At 48.5% G+C, this 13,473-nt stretch overlaps 1 protein-coding gene and 1 long non-coding RNA gene across 5 annotated transcripts in view; one reads left to right on the forward strand and one right to left on the reverse strand.

The window, feature by feature from the left end:
* LOC115284233 overlaps positions 1–13,473 on the reverse strand; it is an 80,261-nt gene that overhangs the window by 17,749 nt on the left and 49,039 nt on the right. The window lies entirely within an intron of this gene.
* The window catches only part of TLR8 (toll like receptor 8), a 28,559-nt gene continuing 18,427 nt past the window's right edge, over positions 3,342–13,473 (forward strand). For both annotated transcript variants that reach the window (XM_029930938.1, XM_029930935.1), the window contains exon 1: positions 3,342–3,578. Coding sequence is in view for 1 of the 2 variants with exons in the window: in XM_029930935.1 (XP_029786795.1) it covers positions 3,537–3,578 (42 nt within the window). In the remaining variant the exon portion in view is untranslated. The remainder of the gene's footprint in view (positions 3,579–13,473) is intronic.

Consider the following 13,473-nt stretch of genomic DNA (forward strand, 5'->3'; position numbering starts at 1 on the left):
TCTTTAAGCTTTATTGTACTTAATATTCTTTAGTGAAAACAAACATAATGTCATAAAAATCAGCTCTTGGCCATCATAAAGTTTCTTCTATTAAAACACATCAATGCATAGTGTTGAAGTTATTTTGGTGATTTACAAACCATAAAGCACTTGAAGACAACTTAAACATCTTCTGAAATGGATTAAGAGGAAGGAAAACTGAAAATAATGTATCTCGGAAACCACAGTGAATTTTGACATGAGGCTACGTGCACGGTTTATTGTAGAAAACAACCAAAAGGACATTAAAAAAATGGTTTTACTGTTAAATTCTTTGTAATCTTGGTTAATCACTCTTAACCATCAGAGGGCCCTCTGTGGAGCTCTGTATGACTGGACTTTTAACTCAGGAACAGTGTGACTGCTCTGTTCCCTCCAAAGCTCGGGATGTCCTGCTTCTCGGCGGGCACCCCTCTGGTTGGTTCCATTCTGGAAGGGACTCTGGGTTCTCCACAGATCCCACTCCACTGTCAAGGCCTGGCCCCCAGCTCTTTTCACGCCTGGCCTTGTGAGGTCATGTCCTTCCTCCTCAGCACACCCTGCGCCTAGGCGAGACTTGGGCATTTGTGGGATCGAAGCCCGGGGGAGCATTCGGCAGGGCAAATGTCATGGCAGACAGAAGGCAAAGCAAGTGTCTGTAGTCTCTGGGGACAGAGGGGATGAGTGTGATCATGGCTCTGGGTCTGCCCCAGGGTCTCCTGGCCCCATCCTCACATCTATTTCCAGATATATTTGGATGCTCTTAGGCCTGTGTAGATGGTCTCTTAAATGTAGTCAGAAGATGTAGGGTATGTGAGGGGGATGGTGACTTGAGAACCTGGGCGTGCCGCTCCCCAGGCTCCCAGGAAACTAATGAGCCCAGCAAGGACATACCCTTGTCTTTGTGGTGAGGCTGTCCTCTCCCCACCAAACATGCTTTTAATGTACTTCTGCCTTCCTGTGCCAACCAGGGTGAAAGGGAGAAACAGATTGCCCATCCTGTGAGGTATTTTATTTTAGTGTCTTTTTTATTGTTTAATAATGCTAAATGTTGAATAACGTTTATTTACTTTGAGAGACAGCCCACGCAGGGGTTGGGCAGAGAGAGACAATCCCAAGCAGGCTCTACACTGTCAGAGGTGTGCTTTGGAGAACACCAGGACCAAAACTTGACTCATTTGACTGAGTTCATGTGATGAGGGAGAACAGGAGACTAACCAACCGACCAACCGACCAACCAACCAACCAACCAAGTGAAGGGTTGAAAAGAAAAGTCATAATGTGACCGTGCGCAGCGGCAGGCTAACACGGGGACCATGTGGGCGCACCATGCTGGCAACAGCGTGATGACCACAGGACAGGCTCACGCTGTTTAGGGTTTTATGTCTCTCTCATCTTTCTGCCTTTGCCTCCCCCCTCCCTCTCAGCTTCCTTTCTGGCTTGAGACGCCCACGGCCAGCCTCGTGGAGGGCACAAGAACGAAGAGAAAGCACGGGGGTCACAAGTGGGAATCTTCGGTTTGCAAGCAGTGGTTTTGTGTGTGCTATTGGCTTAAAACCAATCTCTTTCCCATACCCCGCCCCCCTAGCATCGATCCCCATCTGTCTCAGTGAGCATGACCTACAACCGGCTCCGTGAGACCTTCCCTTTTTGCTTATTGCAAATTCTAACCATGCGAGTTAAGAAACTGGATAAGATCTGGTACTCTGCTTTTAAGATTACCTTCATCTTGGGTTGTAACCAATTTCTTCTTTTTTTTTAATGTTTAATTATTTGAGAGAGAGAGAGAGAGCACATGTGGGGCAGAGAGAGAGAGAGGACAGAGGATCAGAAGTGGGCTTCGCATTGACAGCAGAGAGCCTGACATGGGGCTCGAACTCAGGAAGCATGAGATCATGACCTGACCCGAAGTGGGATGCTTAACTGACTGAGCCACCCAGGCGTCCCAGGTTGTAATCAATTTCTAACATGTTTGTTATACAGTTCAATGGTTATATTTCTCTCTCTCTCTCTCTCTCTCTCTCTCTCTCTCTCTCCCTCTCTCTCTCTCCCTCTCTCTCTCTCTCTTTCTCTCTCTCTCGATATATACATATCCCATCTTCTCTTGGAGACTTATATTAATTAAATGTTTTGGAAGGGTCCAGACTTAAACTGACTGAGGAGTTTGGAGTTCCAGTGTCTCACAAGGAGCATCGTCCAGAAGCAACAGTCTGGTAGGATCCAGAAGGAAAGAGGAAGTCCTGGTGGCCCCGTGGCAGTTTTCGGACCTCCCTAGAGCCCACCAGTGGGCAGGGCGAGGTCGGCAGTTGCTTCTACACACAGAAAACGGCTCTTCACATGGCAAGGCCCGAGGGCCAAGGCCAGACAGCCTCAGCCAACTAGGACGCCGCATTTGTCTTGTATCATACACATGGCTGCTTCCCGTGTCGCTGGCTGCTGGCTGAGGCGGTGTGCTGGGTCGTAGACTCTAGGGGCTTTCGTAACAGCAAATTGTGTGAGTTGAGCAAAAGTGTAGTAACATCTCCGTGAACCCACAAGTGCGGCTCATTGTCTAGCGGTCCACACTGCGAGGAACAGGACTTGGGCTGTTTTGGAAATTAGAACTAGTGTGCTGCCTGTAGTCACCCCGGGACAGCGGGGACCGCCCCAGGGCCAGGTGCAAACGGAAGCCCACCAAGCGGGACTCTGTTGCCAGGTGACAGACATTAGGTACAACGGTTGCCAGCGCCCTTCTCTTGGTCCTAGGTCTGCATTTCTCACGATTTTGCTGCCTTTCGATTGGACCATCGTAACTGAAATACCCAGTTAATTTATAACGTGCCAGGTATTATGTTAACACATTACTCTTCTCTGTTAACACATCATGATGGATTAATTTACGAGCTAATCAACACTCCAGAGCGGGCCATCTGAGTAAATAGAACACAGGAAACATGTTCTGAACAGAGAGCATGAATCTGAAATAATTGCAAGGTTGGCTGCCATTTGTGAGGGCAGGTCTCCAAAGGGAATGAGAGGGCAAGGAGAGAGTGAGGACGATCTTAGGAAGAAAGGTATAAGATGAAGTTACTGGTACCCGGACCGAGTTATGGAATGGAGTGTGGAGGACGAAGAGAGGGAGGAGGGAAGGAAGTCACATTTCTCAAGTAGCAAATGCAAACTAATGCTTCATTCATGCCATTACATCTTCACATCGCCTCTCCGAGGCTGGTATTGGGAGCTCCATCCTAACGGCGATGGCGTCACTCAGAGATCTGGGTGACATCAGAGGAGTTAAGTCAACTACACAAGGTCACAGAGGAAGTAAATGCTTCCACCCCGAACTGACCCAGTTCTGTCCAATCAGTTCAATTGGTTCTCCAATATTACCAGGGACCAGAATCAGTCTAAGGAGCTTGGAAACCACAGCAGACAGCGTGATCTCTGGGACCCAGGAATCTACATTTCGAAAACTAGCCCGGGAGGTTCTGACACAGCTGGTCCACAGAGCCCAGTGGAGGAAGTACCGTGGACTGTTCATGGAGGGATCACTTCAGCAAGGAAAGCCCGAGTTCCCCCAGGTATGCTCAGTTTCTCCTTCTCTATAGAACCCTCGGGGCTCTTAACCCACTGCTAGAGAACAGAGCTGCACTTAAATGCCCCTCCCCGCCAGGCACCCGTGTTGGGGGGGGATAATTTACATAGGATTGGAAGTTCTGTTCAAGGCTAAAATGTGAAGACAATTTGGACAAAAACACTGGACAGATTTAAGGAGAGACGAGTAAGTGGCTAACTGGTTTGCAGTCCCTTACGTCCCGACAAAGGGACGTGCTGCTTACATTCACAATTTAAAGGTGTCTTTACTAGAATTTTCCTAGTATCTGAGTGCATTAGTGGCTCTAGGCGTACGGTGCATAGCGCCACCTATCGGCACCTCGCAGCTGTTGAGGTTCATTTCCTGAAGACCCTTGCCTGGGCCTCCAAAGTGAGGGGTGGGAAGAAAATATAAAACTAGATACAATCATGTTTTCAAAAGCGTGTTTGTGGCTATTTTGTCCTATACCCGTTGTATTAATACAGAAATATGTAGGGGCGTGTGTTAAGTGTTGTCTGTCGGTGAGAGGACAGTATAAAAAATGTTGAAGACCATAGGTGATCACATCTTGGTTTTGACCGTTGATTTCCGTTGCTTTGGCCTGGTGTCTCAAGAGGGAGCAGCTCATGCCTTTTCCTTTGCAAGTGCAGGTGTAGATGAGTTAACTGGGTGAGCAGCCATCTTCCCTGGAACGCATTTCTGTCTTTCATAGAACATGGCCCCCAATGTTACACTGTGATGTGACCAAAGATGGACTTTCTCAGTATGTCTCCCGCTCTCTCACGCTCAGCCTCTCTCGCTGAGTGCCCCCACTCATATTTCTCTTTTGCCACCGCTCCTGCCCCATAAATAGCATCTTTGAAGCCTGCTGAGACTTGATAGTTTGCAGGTTAATAGTCTTTTTCATCCTACTGAACTGTGAGCTCATGAAAACTGTCACTGGGTAGGCATGCTCATTTGCTTATATATACGGCTTGTACATATATATGCATATATATATATATACCCATTCATATATATGTGTGCCCTTATGTGTATATGCATATATATGCATGGGTCTGTATATTTGTGTTTATGGGTATGTATGCGTGTGTTTTAGAATTAATAAGTCTAACTTCTACATAGGTTTGTTGTAAAACTGATATAATCCATGAAAAGTACTCAGCATGGGCTCTGACGTCCACCAAGTGCCCTATAAATATCAGCTTATGTTATTATTTTTATTTTATTACTTTAGCTCTATGATCAATTTTATAGGCTTGAGAAACTAGCTCTATGCTCCTCGTATGGTGAATATTTTTAATCTTTTTCTTTTCACATATAGTATCTGAGAATTTTCTGCTAGTAAACACTTCTGCTGTGTATAAAGTTTGTGCTCCGCATTCCATGTACTATATCCATCTAGCATGTAAAATTTCTTTCATGTAAAGAGTGACACCCGATTTGTTAGTTCTTCCATTCATTATCTATTCTGAATCACTGTTTGGTCTTGTTTTCGTGGGTCGTGAATCCATCAAGCTTTCCAGAGACGCCTCAGATACCCAGAGCTCGTTTCTGTAGGCTTTTAAAAAATGTAATTTCTCATTTTCCATAATCTTCTTTCTACCCGAGAGAATGCTGACCACTTCCTGCTTGAAATTTATTTGAGGAAAGTCCCTTCTTGTTGATCCAAGTTCCTATATTTCCCCAGTTCTGCTTTTTCCCATGATCCTGCAAGCAGAAAAATAAGATCATCCAAAAGTATGAAGTGGTGCCAAATGTTGGTTTGCATGGGTATAACTGGTCTTCTCCATTGTCAGGTGGGAGTTGACATTTTTCCTAATCTATATGACAAGTCACTCTGTCTGCCGTGAGAACCATAGGGAGGGGTTGTAGGGCAAACAGGACAGGGTCCCATCCTTCACTGTGATTTTGATTTGCCATCTCTCTGATGATTAGTGCCGTTGAATACTTTTTCATAGATATGTTGGCTGTTTGTATATCTTCTCCAGAAAAAATAGCAGTTCAGTACCTTTGCCCAGTTTTCAATTTGTTTGTTGTTTGTTTTGTTGTGTCGGGGTTTTCTGGTTTTTTTGTTTTGTTTCCCCTATTGAGCTATATGAGTTCCTATGTGTTTCAAATATTAACCCTGGATCCGATATAATGGTTTGCAAGTGTTTTCTCTCATTCTGTAGGACTGCCTTTTCGCTTTGGTGCTTCCTTTGTGGTGCAGAAGCTTTTTAGTTTGACGGACTCCTACTTGTTCACATTTGATGCTGTTGCCTGTGATTTTGGTATCATAGCTAAAAAAAAATCATTGCCAAGACCAATGTCAAGGAGCTTTCCCCCTATGTTTTCTTTAAGAAGTTTTACGGTTTCAGTTCCTACATATAAGCCTTTAATCCATGCAAACACACAGGTGGGAGATGACTCTGGCCCATGGGTAACAAAGGTCGCAACCGCCGAGATTCTCAGGCTGGGGCTAATCCAGGCTATCTCAGCAGAGAGGATATGTTTATTGTGAGATGGTCACAGAGATTCAGACCTCGTCCCCTTCCCCCTACCTGCTCTAGTAGATTCTTCATCTTGGTCGCCTCTTGAAATTAACTAGAGCGCCAGGAAAATCCCCATGCCTGGGCCCCACTTATGCAGACTTTGACTCAATCGGTCTGGAGTATAGCCAAGGCTTTTGGATTTTCAAGCTCCCAGGTGATCCGAGTATCAAGGCCAAGTTGAGAACCACTACTTTAGAATAACTGCTCAATTGCCATTGGTTCTTAGACTCCAGCATGCATCAGAGTCACCTGGGGGACTGGTGAGGCCTCAAGATTGGTTGGTCCCGCATCGCTTTCGGATGCAGTAGGTCTGAAGCTAGAGCGCAAGAATTTGCATCTCGAACGAGCTGGGCCCATGGGATGCTGTTGATGCTGGGCCGGGAACCACGCTTTGAAATCCCGTGCTCTGCTAAGTGGTTCCCAAACATCATTGGCTTCAGTGGCCCTGCCCTGGAGCCCCTGGTCCATATATTTGAGTCCTGACAGCTGCGTGTTAAATAGGAGCCAGGTGATTCTCCCCAACAAGGGATGTAAAGACCAATCATTGCAAAACCACGTCCTGGACACCATTGATTACGACTTCAGGAACCGAGATGACACTGGGAGACAGACTAATTGAGAATGTCATCTCTTTTCGCTCCCTTTTCTTCTCCTTTTCCTTTGTTCCCATCCAAGGTGACCTTCAGCTCTGTGCTCGTTGTTCTGGGGACACATGTGGGGTAAGTTATTTGGATTTTGTCTTCTAAAGGTCCAATGTCCCAGGGGATCATAGGGGCGTTTCTGGAGGTGAAGGTACGGAAGGACATTCGGGTCTGCAGGACGGGCGAGAGGAGAAGGCTGCGAAGGGAGGGAAGGGGGCAGGAGGGCCGGGGAGGCCCATTGATTCTAAGAGGGAATGTGCGCGCAACCCCTGGGAGGCAAGGATCCCCAACGCCCCTGAAAGTCTGAGTTAGGTTTTGGGAGAGTCAGCAGCATGAAAGCTCAGAGACTAAAATGAAACTGAGCCCTAGAGGAGCGCCTGGGTGGCTGAGGTGGTTACGCGTGTGACTCTTGACTTGGCTCAAGTCATCATCTCAGAGTGATTTTAAACCCCACGTCGGGCTCTGCGCTGACAGCACTGAGCCTGCTTGGAATTTTCTCTCTCTCTTTCTCTCTGTGCCCTTCCCCTGCTCACGCTGTCTCTCAAATAAATAAACTTAAAAAAAGAAAGAGTCCTAGAAAATCAAATCTGCCTTCGGCACATTGGAGTGGGGAGACAGATTCACGCCACATCCATTAGCCATACGTTCAGCTGCTTGAATATTTGCCACCTGGCTGCATTTCCGACATAACCTGGTTCTGTTTTCTCAAAATGGGACTTAGGAAGTGGATTTAGATTATATGTTGGGAAGTTTGAGCTTTCCCTCCTATCATTCATGATATATGAAATTCAGCCTTCTCTAGCTCATTGCTTAGTTAAAATCCTCCACCTGTTCCCCAATGCGGGAGCAAAAGTTGTTTTCACGGTGTTCACTTTTCTTGACTCCTAAACCCTTTTGAGACCCATAGGCCACATCATGAATAACAATTCTTTTTATTTATTTAGAAATGTGGGTTGCTGTCACTGAAACTGCCCCCAAACTAGGAAAGAAAGATTTTACTCATGTGCAGATTTTTATTTATTTCATTTTTAAGTTTATGTATTCTGAGAGAGAGAGAGAGAGAGAGAGAGAATGAGTGTGAGCAGAGGAGAGACAGAAAGAGAATCTCAAGCAGGTTCCATGTTGTCCATGCAGAACCCAATGTGGAGCTAGGCCTCACGACCTTGAGATCATGACCTGAGCCAAAATCAAGAGTGGAACATTTAACCGACTGCGCTCCCAAGTGCTCCCCGGTTTCTATTAACTTTTACAGATATTTAAAATTTCATGCTCTGTTCTACATTGTCGTACCAAAATGACACACGCTGCCCATTCAGGAAGGCCAAAAGATTTGGCTTGGAGCGCCACCTGGTGACAGGATGGCTCTTAACTCATTTGCCCTTGGCTGGCTCTTCCAGAGGGAATCTCTGACCCTGCCAGCGTCTCTGCAGTCCCTTGGGGTGTAGGTGCAGAAAGGAAGAAGCAAACACAGTTTTCTCCAACTGTAGAAACACCACTGTGAGAGGGATGGAGACTGGAAAAAGCAAATTAGAAGAAAAGAGAAAAGAAAACATAGTGGGGGAGGGGGAAGGGAAGGGGAACAGGTTCTTGCCATCTTGTGAGAAATCGAGACTTTCCGGAGTCTTCTCCTGCACTGGAGCCCTGGGCCTCCACCCTAAACAGACCCTTCTCCTGCTTTCAGAGTGCTCTCAGATTTTAATGCAAGGACTGGTCCCCAAATCCACCTGCATGTTTTCAGGCTGTGGAATTGACCCTCACCCCTGCAGTTGCTCTTGCCCCCAGTACTCAGCCTCACCCCTACAGCGCAGAGAAACTAGAACCTTCCTGACGTGTACTTATTCCAAGGTGCTGACACCGTCTTCTGCAGCATCTCCCAAAAACAAGGCTCTTCCACGCAGGAGCCTGTCCACCAAGATGCCTATCCTATTCCTCAAGGAGAGTGGGTGCTCCCGGCTCTCTGCCTTATGCCGATTTGGAAAGCCTGCTCTGTCGAGTACACGCCATGTGTGTGTAACTACGTTTCTGTTCTGCACATGCAGAGGTCTTTTAAAGTTATTTGCCTTCCAAAGATGTTTATGGTGGCATTGTTTGTAATTTTTTAAAAAATGAGGACAAACCCAAATGGAAATCAGTAGGGGATTCATTAAGCAAAATGTGACCTCTGTACAATATGTACAGCTTAGCAACTAAAAATAATAATAAGGGGCACCCGGGCAGCTCAGTCGGTTAAGCATCGGACCCTCGATTTCGCCTCAGGTTCCGCGGGTTCGAGCCCCGGGTCAGGCAAAATTTAAACACGAAAAAATAACTCATTGATTTTCTTTAAGGAGTGGAACCTGGAGAGCTTTCGTCTTCTATGTTCTACATTCCTGAATGTGAATGTTTAGAACTATGTCATAATCCCATAATGGGGAAAGATTTAGATCTAAGAAAACCTCCCTTAACTTTACCAACATAATCCTCTGGGTCTCCCATCTTTACCCACATTTGTCAACTGATACGTGCCCAGGGCCGAGCTGGACGAATAAAACAGCCCTTGGATTCCAGAGGTTTGGAGTCTGGTGGGGAATGGAAGATGGATCACACGGGGGCTAGAAATGGGTGGAGCCCTGGATGGGGGCCTGCAATCCCATGAGAGGAGGGGCCTGGGGACTGAGGATGTGGGGTCGAGGCCAGGTAAGGAGGAGGCCAGAGGAGCCAGGCCCGGGAGCTCACGGCCAAAGGTGATCACTGAATGCTCCCTGACTTTCAAACGTGGGGTGAAGGGCGAGAAGGCAGCGACCTGGTCAGGGAGCATGAAGAAGGCCTCAGGGTCGGGACTAACTTAGCGCCTCCCTGGGGAGTGGGAGCCTCGTCCAGGACGCTGAGAGGGGAAGGAGGGAAGAGACAGGCTCTGGATTGCAGAGAGCGTGCCTGCCGGCTCCTGGGCCCAGCGCCTTCCTATGGTGTCGGGGGAAGTTTCAGCGGAGTGCCGGGATGGGTGACTGTGGGATCCCGTCCCCTGTACCGTGAACGCCCTCAAAACCTGGGTTTTGATTCTTCCTCTCAAACCGACTCGGACAAATGTCACCAGAACTCTTCTGTTGGCCAAATGAGGCGACTTTTTCTAGGCTCCGGGATCCTGCCTGTTGCTCAAACATCTGACACGGCTACCGAAGGCCTTCCTTTCTTCTCTGACTCTCCTCACTTCTCTCTCCATCCCTTCCTCCCTTTATTCCAGAAAGCTCTCCAGAGCTGCCACTGTCCCACAGCCCCTGGGCTGGGTGCACGGGGACCCAGTGATCCAGTCCCTGCCCTGGGGGCTCCCAGTTCTGAGCGGGCACACACTACTCTAATGCACAAATGCTAAGGGCTTGATAAAAGGGAAGTACAGGGTAGCTTGGCCCTTTGGGGGTGCAGAGTGCAGGCCGCCGGGTGTGTGGGAGGAGGTCTCCACCAGGCCGGCCCACAGGCCAAGTCCAAACCGAGTCCTGGAGGAGACTCGGAAGGGAGCCAGGTTTGGGTGGAGGAGTGACGGGGGCAGCGTGGGACTGGGGAGGGGAAACGGAAGAGTGGGTCCGAAGGAGAGGGCTGTCCTTGGACAGCTGGAAGGGACAGAGCTCAGGGGAACCGCCTTGTTTTTCCACCCAGCCCTCTGCTTGGGATCTGGACATCTGCCCTTTCCTTCCTTCCCCTTCTCCTCCCCTTCTCTTCCCCTTCTCCTCCCCTTCCCCCTTCTCGTCCCCCTTTCCCGTTTCTCCCCTCCTTCCCCTTCTTCCCCTCCCGCTCCCCCTCCTCCTGGCTCTGCTGTGCACATTATATGGATGTAACACTTTACTTAACGAGTCTCCTACTGCTTGACATTTGGCTCTGTCCGAGAGTTTTTCCTAAATCACAAACAGCACCACAACAAGCACCTTGGAGGGGAAACAACACCCCATGGACGTCCCTACCTTTTCTTTGGAAAACGCTTTGTTCTGTCTCCTTCTATCATTTTAAGCAAGGACTTTCACGTTTTATTTTATATATATTTATATCCATATGCATATAGAGAGGATCATAACCTAGCTCAGGCAGTCATTTGGTTTCTTTTTAATATTTAAGTAAACCTTTTATCATAGACTGGCTTTAGAGTTAGGAAAGAGTCGCAGAGAGTTTGTGAGTAGACCACACCCGGTTCTCACTGCTGTTAGCGTCTTCCATTACTGGGTACATTTATCACAATCAACGAACCAATGTTGATACATTAATTTTAGTTAAACCCCGTACTATATTCAGGTTTCATTAGTTTTCCCCAAATGTCCAGAACACCGTAGGACAGTCAGTCCTCATGCCTCCCTGGGCTCCTATGAGCTGTGACAGCCATTCAGATTCTCCTTGCTTTCAATGACCTTGACCGTTTTAAGGATCAATGGTCGGTATTTCATAGAATACCCCTCCACCTGGGTTTTTCTTTCCTCTTTTTTTTTTTTTAAGTAAGCTATTTATTTATTTAGAGACAGCGCAAGCAGGGGAGGGGCAGAGAGACAGAGAGACAGAGAATCGTAAAAGTCTCCATGCTGTGAGTGCAGAGCCCACCGCAGGGCTAGAACTCATGAAACCATGAGATCATGACCTGAGCCGAAATCAAGAGTCGGACACTTAACCTACTAGCCCCCCATGTGCCCCCAATTTGGATTTGGGGGTGTTTGTCTAACAGGGCCCCTCTCAGTGACACAATTTTTGTCCTGTTTCTCTGAAAGTGCGGATTAGGCGACACGTGGGTTCACACGGAGGTCTCCGGGCAACCCCGAGGTGCGTGGTTCTTACCCGTCCCCCGCCGTGTAAGCTCAGATTTTGAGACCAAGCCCTTCTATCTTAACTTTCTAGACTCCCTCCTGCCCAATCCGTCTTTACTCCCTGACGTTCCTAGGAGTCCAGACGGGCTGGCTGCTGCTTCGGAGCTTCTCCTGAACTTGCCGCAGGCCAAGCCCTGTCTGAGACCCACCTGGCCTCTCTCTCCGTCACACTGCTCTATGACCGTCTCGTCCTCTTCAGGCCTGTCCAGGGCAAGGGAATCCTGTCGTGTGTGTCATTTCACGTATTTCAGACATCTGGGATTGGACCTCAGCTTTTGCCACGGCTCCCTTTCCGTGGGTTCTGTGGCGCCAGCCCTTCCCAGAGGCAGCCCCAGAGCCCCCTTCCTGCCTCTCAAGTGGGAGGATTCCCCCTGGCACGGGTCTCCTGCCGCCCTTCTGTTTCACCAATCCCTTTTGGCCTGGGGACACCTGTCCACCCCGAAGTTTGCTCTAGCAGCCCCGGGAGCAGCCAGAATGAAAATGTGCACATACATGAGGCGTCACCAAAGAAAGAAAACTGGATGATGAGATGTGAATAGAAGGGATGTGGAGGAAGGACGTGGAGTTGGCGGGAGCCCGAAACCCCCTCTCCTGCTCTTGTCAAGATGGTGACAGGAGGCTTGATCCCATTTGGCCTCTGCAGGCCTTCGTGGAGGGAGAAGCTGAAAGCACGCAGAGCAAAATCGGAATGCTGAGTTCCGATGCTCCTCTCTACTGCTACTGCTCTCTTGACCTTTGCCTCCAGTTCCCACATACTTGAAATAAGGTGGCCCTCACAGCTCTAAAGCGCGATGGCTTTTTGTGCTGTCTTGGCCCATTAGTTGAGACACTGGCTTCAGGAAACACAGGAATGGGTTGCCACTGAGGGAAAGACCGGTGTTCAATCATGGGTCTGCAACTTGAGACTGTCTCAAGAAGGGAGTTTGCTGGGGACTGTGAGGACCTTGCCTTGTCCCTGCTCATGCAGTCAGACATTCTCTTGAAAGGGCATAGTTGTATTCATCAGGCCAAAATTAGCTTCAGTTTGGTTTAGCTGAGCCACCGTGTACAGTTGCACAGGTTGTTCACTGCTCAAAAGTAGCTGGCCATAAGGGGAAATGAGGCACTAATACAGCTCTCCCTTTTCCTACCTAGTCTGTGCCCACATCTGGGGCTCAAAGAAGCCACAGGGAGAGTGCCTTTAGCTAACTTTTCATCTAGAGGGCTGCCATTTTCCTTTTTTTTTTCCTAAAGTTTATTTATTTATTTTGAGAGAGAGAGAGCAAGCAGGAGAGGAGGAGGGGGGGGAGAGAGAGAGAGAGAGAGAGAGAGAATATTCCAAGCAGCACAGACCCTTATGCAGGGTTTGAACCCATGAACTGCAAGATCATGACCTGAGCCACAATCAAGAGTCAGATGCTTAACCAACTGAGCCACGCAGGCGCCTTGAGATATTGTATAGACTAGCGCTTTAAGCTTTGGTGTGGAATGAGAAATAACAGTACCAATGGAGAGCTGTGGTTGGGAATGAGCATGATTGGGCAGGTATAATTCTGAGGGTGAACACTGCATCCTCAGAAAGGGTGGCTAAGGGACCCAGGAATGAGGGAGGAAGTGGGGTAGGGGATAGGGAACAAGCTATAGCATTGTTGGGACAGGTGCGGGAGGACCATGACACGGGCAGCGGCTGCTACATGTGGCCGAGTCCTTTGTCCCCTCTCGCCCGTGCCAGTGCTGACCAGGAGGAGCCGCCTGCTTGGGGGTGCCAGGGAAATTTCACAGGGGCTCCCAGACGCACTCACGGCAGCCGTGCACTCAGGGGCTCCGTGCTTCAGTGTCCAACCAACATGGGCTCACATCGGCTCGGGGCTCTGTGTAGAGCAATCCTGTGGCACATGTCTTCATGCAAC

This window comes from Suricata suricatta, chromosome X (genome assembly GCF_006229205.1).
Source record: "Suricata suricatta isolate VVHF042 chromosome X, meerkat_22Aug2017_6uvM2_HiC, whole genome shotgun sequence".
Lineage (NCBI taxonomy): Eukaryota > Metazoa > Chordata > Mammalia > Carnivora > Herpestidae > Suricata > Suricata suricatta.